General features: G+C 35.4%; 1 protein-coding gene across 8 annotated transcripts in view; it reads right to left on the reverse strand.

The window, feature by feature from the left end:
- The window catches only part of NBEA (neurobeachin), a 557,443-nt gene that overhangs the window by 38,609 nt on the left and 503,815 nt on the right, over positions 1-15,019 (reverse strand). For all 8 annotated transcript variants that reach the window (XM_025049493.1, XM_025049492.1, XM_025049491.1 and 5 more), the window contains one exon: positions 1,721-1,888. In XM_025049493.1, coding sequence (XP_024905261.1) covers positions 1,721-1,888 — 168 coding nt within the window. The remainder of the gene's footprint in view (positions 1-1,720; positions 1,889-15,019) is intronic.

The following is a 15,019-nucleotide window of genomic DNA, read 5'->3' on the forward strand; positions in this document are numbered from 1 at the left end:
CTCGTTAGGAAGTCCTGCCGTTTGATGCTTAAGACCTATACATAGTTTTTTTTCACTGTCAAAGCAATGCTGCGATGTTTTATAGAAGCAGGTATTTTTATAGAATTCAAAAAATAAACACCAAATCCATTTAAAGTCTCAATTCCACTTTCATTTTATTCTCTCATTAATCTCTCTTTTTACTGTCATTTAAGTATTAAAAATATGCCATTTTCTGTCAGTTTTAACGCTGTCTTGCACATCCCTCATGTGCAATATGCTCAACATATTTTTATTTTGCCCGAGAGGATTGACTTGTAACTTTCTCTATGAGAACAGAACGTTGTAATGAACGAAAACGTATTAACGAAATATTCAAGAGCAAAAATGTCTATGATATTTAAAAGTGAAAAAAACAACTTGGAGTTGGTCTCGGCATAAAAAAATAACCTGTTTCCACAATTTTCTTTTTTTATGATTCTACAGGTCTTGGTTCTAAAAGGAGACGATACTTTGTTTATAGAACCGGACACGTGTTAAGCAAAGGTGCATTGCTGAGAGAATAATTAAGTTTCGAGTTATCTCCTACACAATAATCTGATTACAGGTTGTCTACAACTGGGGATACTAAATTAGGTGAGTGTAATGGTTTGTGGAGAAATCCCTTATTTCACAAACTAATTTCATATGTGGCTTCTCTCTCATTCATTTACTCTCTGTCTCTATTTCACCAAGCTTCAGGCGATAATTCCATTTCCTTGTGCATACAATATGCTATAATATTGCACTTAATACCGAGCTCGCAATGTGTTTTCTGAATATTAGCCCTAAGGGTCCAATGATCGACAATCACGAGGCTCTTCCCTTTCCCTTCCTCTTCTCTGCGTGAAGCCACACAAATGAAGTCATTTGTTTTTAGAGAGGTATAGAAGATATAACTTTATGGATGCCAATTTTTCTTGTCGAGCTTTATTTTCCAAATCTACAAGTTTCTCACCTCTAAAATTAAAAATAAAAAAAAAAAAATTTAAAAAGCGTTCCACGGACTGGAGATGGAGAAATGACTGCTTGGTCTGCATAGAGCAGATGGCAGATATCTGGTAGACCGGAGCCTGGGTGGCACGGAGCTTCCTTGCAGCGATGCTTATGCTGCAGCTGTTGCATGCTCACTCTCTTCATCTATCTAAAATCATGTGTGCAACATGGAATTGACTTAAATAATATTTCATCTGAATATTTCCACTAAAAATACACATACTATAACATATAATTCCCAACTGTTAGCTATAAAATTTCAGGGTGAGAACATATGGAAATAAAATACCATAACCTCATCTATTTTATTGGTGCATCTTTTGAGTATTCTGTCTAGAAGGCTGGAATTTTGCTTTTACTAAAAAACACATACACTGGCAGATTTTTAGGTGAATTATTCATATTTAAATATTCAACTAGGTTTCGTTAATAACACACATAAGGTATTAAGCATTTTCATAAAGATGAAGTAAAACAAAATAGGGATATTGAAGTGTATTATATAGGTCTACAATTTAAAAAGAAACAATATCCTGGTCTCATTACTTGGTTTGGACATACAATATTCATTTTTCCACATTTGTCAAGAATTTAAATATATATATATATATAAAAATTTATGTTGAAAGGAAATTTATACAGAAAGTCAAATCTGTGTTTGAAGGATGACAGAAACTTCTGGAATGATATGAGACGGAACACCTACCTCCCTTAGCACGGGGTCGGTGATGCCATCCAGGTTCACAGAGCCTTCATAGGTTAAATAGTGAAAAACATTCAGAGCGCGGACCGCTTCTGGTCCTCGCTGTTTATAGCCAAATATCAGGTCAATCCACTGATGGAGCTGGCAAGAAACGAATTCACTTTCCAGGGCCTGAAATGAGTCAAGAAAAAAAATGAGAGTCTGTACAACTTAGCAAAGCTCCCTGTTTTTCTTACTTTGAAATAGTCTTGATAAATGAATAGAATATGCTCTTTACATTCCTATATTTTACAGTATTAGATCTTCTGCTCCTAGAAATGGCAAAATACAACCTCTAATGAAACATACGACTAAAGGAAAATTTTCTTTCTTAAATGCTGAATTTTCTTTTGGCTCCATTATGTATACAATGTGAATTTTAATACTAGAAAGATTTCTTACAAAGACACATTGATGTTTAAAAAAATAATTTGAAATGCCTGTTTTAATGCCGTTTTACAATAATTTCATTCCTAATTTTTAAACATTAGTTTGAAACTAACAATTTTATTAGAAACTTTGAAATAACTTATTTTCCTGGTTAAAATCCTTCAAATTTCCTTCAAACTCTCCTAGAAGAAAATGCCTTACTTCTGCTACAAATTAACTCTGCTATTACAGTTTTGGAACCACGGGCGGTTTTCGAAGTTTGCTTGCTGGTGGGAAATGAATGTAAATGACTGAGAGTCAATGACCATGCTAAGGCGCCATAAAGAGTCAGAAAAAAAGGAAGGCTTTTTCATTTCCTAAGAAGCCATCATAAGCTTCGTAGAGGTATCTTGACATGTAGGCATGGAGTTCTGTGACAATCAGGAATGAGAATCACTGCATGGCTCACTGTGCCTCTCAGTTACTGCATTCATTTATTAGAAATTTTTTATTAGTTTGAGAAACACGCTGATTCAGAAACATGAGCAAAAAGCTGTAGCAATACTAAACAATTTTCTAAATTCCCCCCGTAACTAAATACGTGAATGAAGTCATCCTCTAAATGCATGTCCTGGATTTCTAAGATCATAAAACCAATTTGGAATTCACTTAATAAATAATCACTTAAATTACTCCTCTGATCATTATATTTCATTTTTAATCTATAAAATATCTGAATGATACTTTTTCAACTTTTCCTGTGATCCCATTTAAGTAGAAATTTATTAACTTCAATTTTTCATAATTTAAACCTTTCAAAATTTTCAGTATTTTATTTTACTCTTTTTGTGAAACACAACATTTTACTTTTCATATTTTATTTTATTTTTCAGGCTGTATGCATTAAACTATGATTTCAATATCTAAACATTTTACAGTAGTATTAAATGTTCAATATACGTTAACTTTTACAACCATTATTACCACCACAACCACTACTACTACTATAAGCATAATAGTATTAACCTTTCTCTGTAGTTTTCACATATCTCCTTTCTGCCTTATTTACTTATTTGTTTATTTAGTTTTTTATTCTAACTTCCCTACTCCCCTCCCTTTTGGCAACCATCAGCTTGTTCTATCTACAGGTCTGCTTCTGTTTTGTTTTGTTTATTCAGTTTTTTTTTTTTTTTTTTAGATTCCACATATATGTGAAATTACATGGTATTTGTCTTTCTCTGTCTGACGTATTTCACTTAGCATAATACCCGCTAGGTCCATTCATGTTTTTGCAAATGGCAAGATGTCATTTTTTTTATTGCTGAATAATATTCCAATATATATATTCAGTGGAATATTCATATATATAATGGGATTATATACATAAATATACATAAATAATAATATATCACATCTTCTTTATTCAATCATATACTAATGGAGATCTAGGTTGCTTCTGTATTTTGGCTATTATTAGTAATGCTGCAATGAACAGAGGGGCACATGTATCTTTTTGAATTAGTGTGTTTTCTTTGGATAAACACCCAGAAGTAGAATTGCTGGGTCATAAAGTTGTTCTATTTTTAATTTTTGAGGAACCTCCAAACTGTTTTCCATAGTGGCTGTACCAGTTTGCAACCCCACTGACAGTACATGAGAGTTAGTTCCCTTTCGTCCACATCCTCGCCAACACTTGTCTGTTGATTTACTGATAATAGCCATTCTGATAGGTGTGAGCTGATATCTCATTGTGGCTTTAATTTGCATATATTGAGTATCTTTTCATATGTCTATTGGCCATCTGTATGTCCTCTTTGGAGAAATGTCTACTCAGGCCTTCTGCCCATTTTTTAATTAGATTGTTTGGGTTTTTCTTTGCATGTATTAAGTTGCATGAGTGCCATATATATTTTGGATATTAATTCCTTATCAGATGCATCATTTGCGAATATTTTCTTTTAGCCAATAGGTTTTTTATTTTGTTAATGGTTTTCCTTGCTGTGCAAAACTTTTTAGTTTAATGTAGTGCCATTGTTTATTTCTTCTTTTGTTGCCCTTGCCCAGGGAAACAAAACCAAAAAGATAAGAAAGTGGTTTGATTTTATTTCTTTGCATGTATCTATCCAGTTTTCCCAACACTACTTGAGAAGAGACTTTCTTTACCCCATTGTACGTCCTTGCCTCCTTTGTCATAGAATCACTACATAAGTGAAAATTTATTTCTGGGTGCTCTAGTCTATTCCATTGATCTATATTCCTGTTTTAATGCCAGTCCATACTGTTTTGATTATTATAGTTTTGTAGTATAGTTTGAAATAAGGGACCATACTACCTCTTACTTTGCTCTTTCTCAGTTTTTTTTTTTAACTATGTAGGGTCTTTTATGGTTCCATATAAATTTTAGAATTAGTTGTTCTAATTCTGAAAAGAATACCATTGGCATTTTAATAGGGATTGCACTGAATCTGTATATTGCTTTAGGCAGTAAGAACATTTTAATAATATTGATCCTTTGAATCCATGAGCAAGGTATATCGTTCCATTTATTTTTATCCTCTTCTATTTATTTCTTCGATGTCATAGTTTCAGAGTTTAACCTCTTTTGTGAAATTTATTCCTAGGTATTTTATGCTTTTGATGCAACTGTAAATGGCTTTGTTTTCTTAATTTCTCCTTCTGATTGTTGGTTATTGGTATGTACAATCATAACAGACAGATATATATATATATATATAAAAACTTCTATTTTATATATATATATATATTTTCTGTATACTGCAATGTAACTGAATTCATTTATTAATTCTAATTGTGTGTGTGTATTACTTAGGATTTTTTATACATAGTATCATGTCATCAGCAAATAATGAGTTTTACTTCTTCCTTTCTGATTTGGATATCTTTTATTTCTTTTTCTTGTTCGACTGCTGTGGCTAGACTTCCAATGCTATGTTGAATAGAAGTGGTAATAGTGGGAATCCTTGTCTTTTTCCTCTTCTTAGAGGAAAAGTTTTCAGCTTTTATACCACTGAGTATATTAACTGTGGGTTTGTCATATACAGACTTTATAATTTGAGATACATTCCTTCTATACTCACTTTGTTGAGTGTGTTTATAATAAAACAATGTTGAATTTTGTCAAATGCCTTTTCTATGTCTGTGAGTTTCTCATGTGGTTTATATCTTTTATTTTGTTAATGTGATATATCGTGTTGATTGATTTACAGATGTTGAACTATCTTTGTATTCCTGGGATGAATACTACTTGGTCATGGTGTATAATCTTTTAATGTATTGTTGAGTCAAGTTTGCTAATATGTTGTTGAGAATTTTTGCATCTATGTTCTTCAAAGATATTGGCCTATGATTTTCTTTTTTCTTTTTGTAATATCTTCTCCTGGTTTTCATATCAAGGTAATGCTGGCTTCACAGAATACGTTTAGAAGCATTCTTTCTCTCGTTCTTGTCTCTCTTATCTATCTAGATGTGTGTCTCCAGCTCCTTGTACCCTTTTTATTTACATTTTTTTCCTAATTTATCTTAATTGTCTTTATTTCTTTTATATCTCACTGTCTGGTAGAATTTATTCTTCTTTTTCAGAGTTAATTCAGATATTTGTAGACCTTTATTCTTTCCTATAACTTTTATAGTAAGTAGATAGATCAAAATAATTTGGTTTGGGATCCTCCAAAATTTATAAATTAATTTGGGAAAATTAATATTCAATTTCCCCATCCAAAGTCCTAGAATGTTTATTTATATAGATAATTTTCTCTGTAGTTTATTACTGTTAAAAATAAAAATTTTATCCATCATAAAGAACTAGGGTATTCTTGCTTAAGCTAATTTCCAGATAATTCACAAGTTTTGATGAAATTATAACATTTTAAAACTTCTATTTTATACTTGGTTATGGATGATAAAGAAAAATGCTATTGATTTCTATCAGATTTTATTTCTTTCAATTTTTATTAGTTATATTTAAACCTCTTTATTTTTTCTTATAGACTTGTTCTCAACTTTGAGAACTTGATTAAACAAGAGAGGTGATATGGAGCGTCCTAGTCTGTTTCTTGATCTCAAAGAGTTAGTCTTGATGCAGCGTGCACGCGCGCACACACACACTCACACACACACTCACACACAAATGCTCTTTTATATATTTAATACACTGTTGGGTTGTTGGATAAAGTTTTATTTAGAATTTTTATATTTACATCCACACATTTCTATTTATATTGCTTTTTCCTTTTCCTCCCTTTATTCTTGGAATCAAAATTACACTTTATATATTTAATATACTGTTGGGTTGTTGGATAATGTTTTATTTAGAATTTTTATATTTAGATCCATACATTTCTATTTATATTGCTTTTTCTTTTTCCTCCCTTTATTCTTGGAATCAAAATTACACTAACTTCATAAAATGAGCAAGATGGCTTTCCATATCTTCTGGAACAATTTGCATAAGAAATTAATTCATTATCTCTTGAAAATTTGGTAGAACTCACCCGTAAAATAATCTGGTCTTAGATATTTTGGGGGATGGGAAGATTTTATCACTTAAATTTCTTTGAAGCTTATAAATTTCTTTAATCAGGTGCCAATTTTGATATTTCATATTTTTCTCGGTATTTTTCCATTCATCTCAGTTTTAAAACTTATTAGTTCATAGTTGTTTATGATAATGTTCAATTAAATTTAAAAAAACTATCCTATTTTATTCTATATGTTAGAGAGGCAGCGGAATTAATAAACAATTAACTATCATTAAATAATTTTGCCTCAGGTATTATTTGGGGGAAAATTATAAAACTAAATGACAAGAAAATAATAAAGTAGTAGGTGAAACAGATAAAGTCTTATAGATCATCTGCCTTGCTAGTCACCATGCAGAAAGAAAAGAAAATCCATTTAAAACATTTAAAAACTAAATCTGGTTCTAAATCAAATGCATATCTAAGAATTGAATTTTAGATAACACATAATTAAGGCATAAAGACCTTTCTAAATGTGAAGCCTGACACGGACACTTAACTGTGCTCTAAACTGTATTAATCCGTTACTAAATACATGCTAACTGCTTATTTGTTCTTTTCAGAAAAATGTTTTCTTTTTTTCAAACCCATTCTGGACTTTGAAAGAAGATTTTATTGCAAATACTTACAATTGAAGAAAATAAAGAAATACTTGATTACTAAACTATGAGGGTTATAATGGCCTTAATAGCTTGCATATCCCTCTACTTGCATATCTAAAAGCAGAAGCAATTGCTTTAAGCCTGCATAAACCAATTCCCAATCCATAAGTCTACCCTGGGGATCTGAAAGGAAGGAAATAAAGAGTGAGATTTAAACCAGAGAGGATATCTCTTAGATGGATAACACTTACCTAATTCTAATTTCCATACTGTCCCATGGGTATTAGATGATAGAGAATTCTTTCTTTAGCAGGTTTAGGGGAAAGCATCGCTAAAACTCACATAAAAGGAAACTAAGATAGTAGAATTAACTGTAAGGAGAGAATGTTTAGGTCTCCTGAATGATTTTATTTAAGAATGCAGAATTTCTATCTCCTCTTCCACACTAGAGCAAGAATATTGCCCAGCCCTTTCTCTTATTGCCTCAAAACTCTGCTTCTGATATTGAAAAAAATTCTCTAAATAGACTTGAATATATTCAAGTGGGCAACCAGAAAACATTGCTATTTCTGTAGTGTCTATACTAGCTTCTCTTCACGACTATATTGAAGTTATAGCTATTACCCAGTGAAAGAATCACCTATTTTAAATAAAGACAAACTAGTTGTTTTAAATATTTCTTTGGGAGGGGTTTAAATTATTCTATTACTTGATTGCTTACTGGATGTATTAGACTTCCAAGTCTTTGTCCCATGCAACCCATCTTGCACGCTGCTGGTGGATCCGATCTCTGAAACCATCATGCTCATCCTGTCCTCCTCTGTTTCAAATCTTCCAAGGTTCCTCCTTGCATAACACATTCAGTGCAAACTTTAAGAGGCCCCCCAGCCCATAGGCCTTTCAAAAATTGATCCTACCCTCTCCCACTATTTCTTAGGACTTCTTGATATACAGTACATCCTTGGCTCCAGGAGCATAGACAATTCACAGTCCTAGACACATAGTAGCTAATACAACCTTTGAGCTCTTTTGTTGCTCTTTTCTCTTTAAAATAAAAGCATTCCATCCTTTTGCTTCGATTTCAAGTCATATCTACCATTCTTACTCAAGTCCAACATCTGTTTCCTGAATTATCCAGCTCACACTCTATGAATTCTTCTATGAACTTCTATGACACTCATCATCAGTACCCTTTTGTTTTATGGGGTAAGATAATGTATACAAATTTACTTGTGAAAACCAATTTACATATAAATGTAAAGTGCTATGCAAAGGAATGGGGTTTTTACCAATTAGCACTTAACTGTGTCAGACTTGCAATACTGTAGCCTCAATTAGAATATAAGTGGTTTGAAAATAGAGATGATCTCTATAATGCCTCTTTTGCATTTGCCATAGCTCCTAATCTAGCATTATTAATGTTTTTAATAAATATGTATTGGTTGATCAAGCAATGGGAAAAATGTGGTAGCGACAGGAGTAAGGAAGAGAAGAAATGTCAAAAAGTGACGGTGGGGGTGGGAAGAAAAGGCTCATCTATCCATTCAGCAAATGTGGACTGACTATCTGCTATGCACCAGACACTATTCCATATCCTATCATCACAGCAGTGAGTAAAAGGAACCAAAATTCCTGTCAGAGAGTTTACATTGTAGGGGAGGAGACTGACAAAACCCAAAATAATTAGCAAGATACAGAGTATGTCAGAAGTTATATGTATTAAGGAAAAGAGATATGCAGGAGAGAAAGTTTAAGGACATTAATGGATGGGGAGGGGACTGCTAATTTAGAGGAGGCGGTCAGAGAAGGCCTCCTTGAGTTTGTGACAATGAAGAACTACAATGAGGAAGTGAACTGTACAAACAACTGGGGGAAGAGAATTTCAAACAGAGAGAACAAACATTCATTCATTCATCATTCATTCCATATGCAGAACATATCATGTGCCAGGCAGTGTTCTAGACCCCAGGGATACTGTGATAAACAAGACGAATTTCCAGTTTCCAAAATCATATCCCACTGAAATGCAAATAATCAAGGCGAACATAGTCTAATTTCTCTTCAGCTCCAAATCGCTGACCACCTACCATACGTCATCTGCTAGCCTCGGAGGATACACGGCGAGTAAGCGTTCCATGGTCAAAAAGACCACGATTCAGTGGAAGATAAATGTGTTGACTCGGGCTTCTTCTGATGCTGGAATTTCTGCTAGAAGTGGGTAACAGGCACCAAGCCCCGCGCCCCGACCCCAGTCCTTGCAGAAATGACTAAAATGTAGTGGATTTATCTCTGCTACTTCAGCCATCGCCACTCTACACATTGTCTCCCACCCTATCCAGCTCTGTAAGACTAGAGAAATGTGAGAGCAAGTGGCCCCTGCTAGGAAGTTGCAGAGGGATAATGTTGGCTCTCCCTTTAAAACACATCCAGAATCGATTAATTTCTTACTACCTTCATTGTTACCACCATGATCGCTCCTGAGACCTCCTAACAGATATGCCCTGTGCCTCAACAGTCACTCCCCACAGTGCAGCCAGAGTGGTCTTTTCAAGTCTGATCTTAGCAATGGGCCTCAAGGAACTAAAAATAGGTATTCAAACGAAAACTTGCATATGAATGTTCATAGAATATATGTTATGTGTTGATAATTATAATAAAACATTATTATAATTCTATGATAATGAACATAGAATATTTACTGTTCACAATAGCCAAAAAGTTGAAACAACCTAAACGTTAGTTCAACTGATGAAATGATAAACAAAATGTGATATATCCATGCAGTGAAATATTATTCTGCCATAGAAAGAAAGGAAGTACTGACACATGTTACTACATGGATGAACCTTGAAAATATCATGCTAGGGGAAAGAAGCCAGTCATGAAAGGCCACATATTATATGATTCCCATTTATAAGAAAATCTCCAGAATAGGCAAATCTGTAGAAGCAGAAAGCAGGTTGCTGGTTCCTCCTGGCTGGGGAGTGGAGGGCTGCTAACCATATGAAAGTTTCTCTCAGGGGTGATGAAAATGTTCTAAAAAGGACTGTGGTTTTGGTCGCATACATCTGTGACTAGAGTAAAAACCACTGAATTGAACTCCCAACGGATAAGCTATATGGTGTGTGAGTTTTATCTCAATAAAAAAAATAAGGCACTCTTCTGCTCAAAGCGCTGCGATGACTCTGCATTTCACTCGGAGCCAAAATGCGAAGTGCTTGCAATGGCCTTCAAGGCCTTCCTGTGATCTGGCCCCACTGCCCACCAGCCCCCTCCTCCTGCGCGCCCCGCTGCTCACGCCACCCCAACCCACTGGATTCCGTGCTCGGCACGTCCCTGCCAGGTATTCCCTCTGCCTGCCGTGGCCTCTCTCCGCGAGTCACCCGGTCCACCCTCTCACACCCTTCAGGTCTGGGATCGAGCCTTCACAGTGAGGGGACCCCGAGCCCCCTCCCTGGGTTCCTGATCCCTTTGCCTTGTAATCTTTCCTTCTTTTCCACAGTCTTGATCACCTTTTAGCATACTAGATATTTTATTTATTTACTCTTTATTGTCTATCTCCCTTTGTTCAACAGTAAGCTCTGTGAGGGTAGGGATCTTTGTCTGTTTGTCCCCTGGTGGACGGCAAACACGCAAACAGCGCCCGGAATGCTCCCCAATGATCTGTGACTGAGCAGGTCACAAACGGCTCTCAGCGCTCACCGTGGCCGCGTTTGTGCACTGAGTTCATGCGTCTGTGTTGCTAACTAGAATGTGAGCGGGCCACTGCCCGTGTTGCTCCCGCGTGTGTTTGCAGAGCCCAGAGTCCTATGAAGCGTGTCATAGGTCCCTAATGACTGGAATAAATGAAGGAATTTCTCTACTTTAGCTTTATGTAGAGTAGGATCCCTGTCCAGTTCTTATGTTTTCCATCATGCTTTACTCAGAGCTGGCTCTCAATAAAGGTTTATGTCATGAACAAATCTCCAGTTTTAGAGATAAGGAGGACATTGATGCTCCAAGAAAAAAAGGTGTTTTATCTGTCATGGCTAACACATGGCAGAGCAGACCCTTGCACACACAATATCTATCTCAAAATTTAAGTCGCTGCAAAAGATTTCCAACAATTCTTATGCTATTTGCTTAAAATTCTTTTTTTTTTTTTTTGAGCAAGGTGTTTTTTTTTTTAGTATAATATGCCCCAAATGCAAATGTTTACCTATCACAAAAGAGACTTTTTTTTAAAAAATATGAAAGTCTTATAAAGAATGTGATAGAGTAGGAGCAAGAGCACGTTGAACCCCGCTTTTTCTACCTCGGTGCTCTGTGCTCCGCTCTGCGGGGCACCGGGAGTTCTGCTGGGCTGGGGGCCGGGGGGCCTATCAGTGCACATCCGTGAAAGGCTTTTCCTAAAACAAATTTCAAAAAAGGGCAGATGATGATTGATGAGCCCAGCATTAGGGTAATGTCATCAGAGATACTTTCTATTTCTGTCCCGTGTGAGGTCAGACTATAATCATGTTAGAACTGAACACAGTGCTTTATTAATGTTTCATGAGTGAGTCGCTCATGATCAGCATAGCTTGGTGTGGGTAAATTAAACCAGTTCAGGATGTACGAACTCAATGCATTTAAAATTTATCTAGATGTCCACTGAAAGTGTCTACATCACTTTTCCAGGTTTTCTGATGAGACCAAATTTTGAATTTCACAGTACTTCAGTGAAACACAATCCTTGTTATCATAATTAGAAAATATAAACAACTATAACCAATTATATATATGATTTCCTAGAACTAAAAAGAAAAAAAAAAGAGAGAAAAAACAATGGGCTAACAGAAATACATCATCGAAAATCAAAGTAGTGTTTCATTTTTAAAAATAAGAAAAGGAAAAGAGGTTGTAGACATGTAGACTTCTATAAATGTGTCAAATGCTTCTTTAATTGCTGGCGTGAGATAATAAAACTGCTTATTTATAATCAATGATATCATCCCTTGTTACAATATTACTTTTATCTGCTTGGCCTTGAATTTCTTAATGACAGCTTAAAAGAAGAAAGAAGGAATGCTCATGGATACAGACTACTAAATCCACACAGAGAGACAGAAGCTTTTTTTTTTACCACTGTGAATGTCATTTCTTTGGGATATATGACATTTTCATTTTATACTTTAGACTCATTACAAAGAACTCCTTCAAATAACCAAAGAAAATCCTAGTCTAAATCATAAATATACCAGAGCACATTTTCTCTAAATCTATTTTCTAAGAACGAAATCTTATATGAACTACCCAGCCACCATAAAGGGAGAAACTTCTATAATGTTACAAAACAACATAAAAAAATGGATGCTGTGTTCATAGAATTCATGGAAAAATCTATGGAAAATCTAAATACTTCTATATTTTGTATTTCCATCCAGGCTTTGTATATTAGAGAAATATTTATCAAACAAATATTTCTTCAGGAAAAAAAAGAAAGAAAATATGTAGATAATTGGTTACATTTTCTAGTTTTACCACAGAGGCTGACATCATATCTGCATGATATCAGTATGATCATTTTCCCCATCACACTTAAGGGAAAAATGACCGGAAGCTGGAGCAAAGGAAACAAAGCAGGGTGCTCTGAAGGACAACTCAAGACAGCCGTAGAGGCAACGCCGCGACGGGAGAGCAGCTGGAGAGACACGGCCACACTTTAGGGGATGTCTTTTGATATCTCTGAGAACTCTGAAGCAGCGGTTTGGGTCTGTCCTCTAGCTTTAAATCGGATGCAACCAAGAATGGCTGCTACAGATGTGGAATGTTCCCTTTCTGTTCTGTAAAGTGCCTTCAAGGAAAGTCCAGGGAAAGAAGCAGAAAGCACGAACGCTTCTCAAGTCACCTAACGCGTGCTAGCTGGGCGCTTCCTACACACGGTCTGTGTAACCTGGCACCGCGTGCTAATGCTGCAGAGAAGCAAACTGGGTGGTCTGATTTTCCCAGACATGCAGAATTTTGTGCAAAGCCTTCCACCCCGTGGAATAAGTTTAGTTCACAAGGCTTACCAGATTCATTAATGCCTCTAAGATAACAGAAATTTGGGTCTAGAGTAGAGAAAAACCCCAGCACCTTGTTCCTTTCATTTTTTTATGAATACAAGTTTGAACTTATTATAATAAAAATGTACTATTCATTTCTGAAAATGTTTTATGACATTTTAAAAAATGTATAAGTATTTACCTCTCCTGTTTTAGTCAATTACCAAGTTTAAATCTTTTGAATATATGAGAACAAATCTTTGAGGGCCAATCAGTTCACCACATTAAACACAATCCTTATAGCTCCTACTACGTCGTACACACTTGGCTCGATGAATACGTAGTTACAGTGATATTAAGTAGTGAGATTTATATTAAAGAAGCACAAAATTTTGCCTTAAAGTTTGCTCATCAGCAATTCAGTTGTTAGAAAAACAAGATGTAGGAGGTAAGAGGAATAAGTCAGTTCTTGAAGTGGTTAAGTTTGTATTAGAACCAAATTATTTAACGTATTTCATTTATGTACAATATAAGTATCTTCAGCAATTATACATAAAAATAACTTATTACTCAAAATTTGCATCCGTGCATTTTATTCTCTCTTAAAGTTAGAGGGGGGAAAAATCTATTTCAGAGTTTAAATTGTCTTTACAGTGTTATAAACATTTTCAGGCTGTCTTTCATTTTTCAATGAATATTCTGGGATTCCCTTAAGACTCAAATGAATGATATCATTTGGTGAGAATCAAGTATTTCTAAGGAAAAGGAATTTAAAAAATCTTATGTGGTGATCATATGAATAATGAAATAGACCAGAGTGCCACTGATTAAAACTGAATTGTGAGTCTGAGTAAAGATGAGGGGTCTAGAGGTCATCCATGCATAGATATAGATAGTTCCAAATACTATACAGGGTTACACTCTGAAGTTCCTTTGTAATTTGGTGTTTGGAACATACACTGAAGTAGAAATGGTTAGCAATCTAACACGGTTTGGTTCTCAAGTCGATAAACAGAGCCATATTTAATTCGTAATATAGGTGAAGTTTGAAAGACTATTTGCGGGTCCAGGTGATGTGACACTCAGAGCTCTAACCCGTGACGCCGGAAGTGATAAGGAAGGGAGAGACTCAGGCAGAGACCTCGGGTGAGACGCTTCGCCCTTCTGGGTCTCAGTCTCCTTGTTCAAGCAAAGGTCTGATCCAAGTCTAAAGTCCTGTGACTATGAATTTAGGATGTAAACTAATGCCATTTCCTCCATTTGCAGAGTTGAAAGATAGCCTTCCTCTCATACCTGCTGGCAGTAGGACCGGGGACTTCCTTAGCTCTAAGCCTAGGTTTTACCGGCTGACAAAGGGAGTCTTACAGGGTGAGCATTTGAGCATAGTTAAAAATAGGATCTCAGAAAGTCAGGTCTGCATAGCTGTTGGGGCTGGAAGATGCTTAGTTTGGGTCAACATCCACTCATATCTTTTTCTTCTTCTGACCCCGAGGTCTTGACTTCTCATTAGAAGACATGTTTCTTTACCTTCTCCTCAACCTTCTCCCTTTCCACAGCCCCTCAAGCCATCACCTACTCTATAGTGGGGAGTGTGGATAAGAACACTGCCACTTTGGTAAGTCAGTGATATTTGGCAAGGTAATATGTGAACGCCACTGCTATATTTAGACCTTATTTGGATTCTGATTTGAATACATAATGTGTAAAAACAAAATAAAACATATTTATGAGACAGTTGGATAAAGCTGG

Source organism: Pteropus alecto, unplaced genomic scaffold, assembly GCF_000325575.1.
Source record: "Pteropus alecto unplaced genomic scaffold, ASM32557v1 scaffold16, whole genome shotgun sequence".
NCBI classification, from domain to species: Eukaryota; Metazoa; Chordata; class Mammalia; order Chiroptera; family Pteropodidae; genus Pteropus; species Pteropus alecto.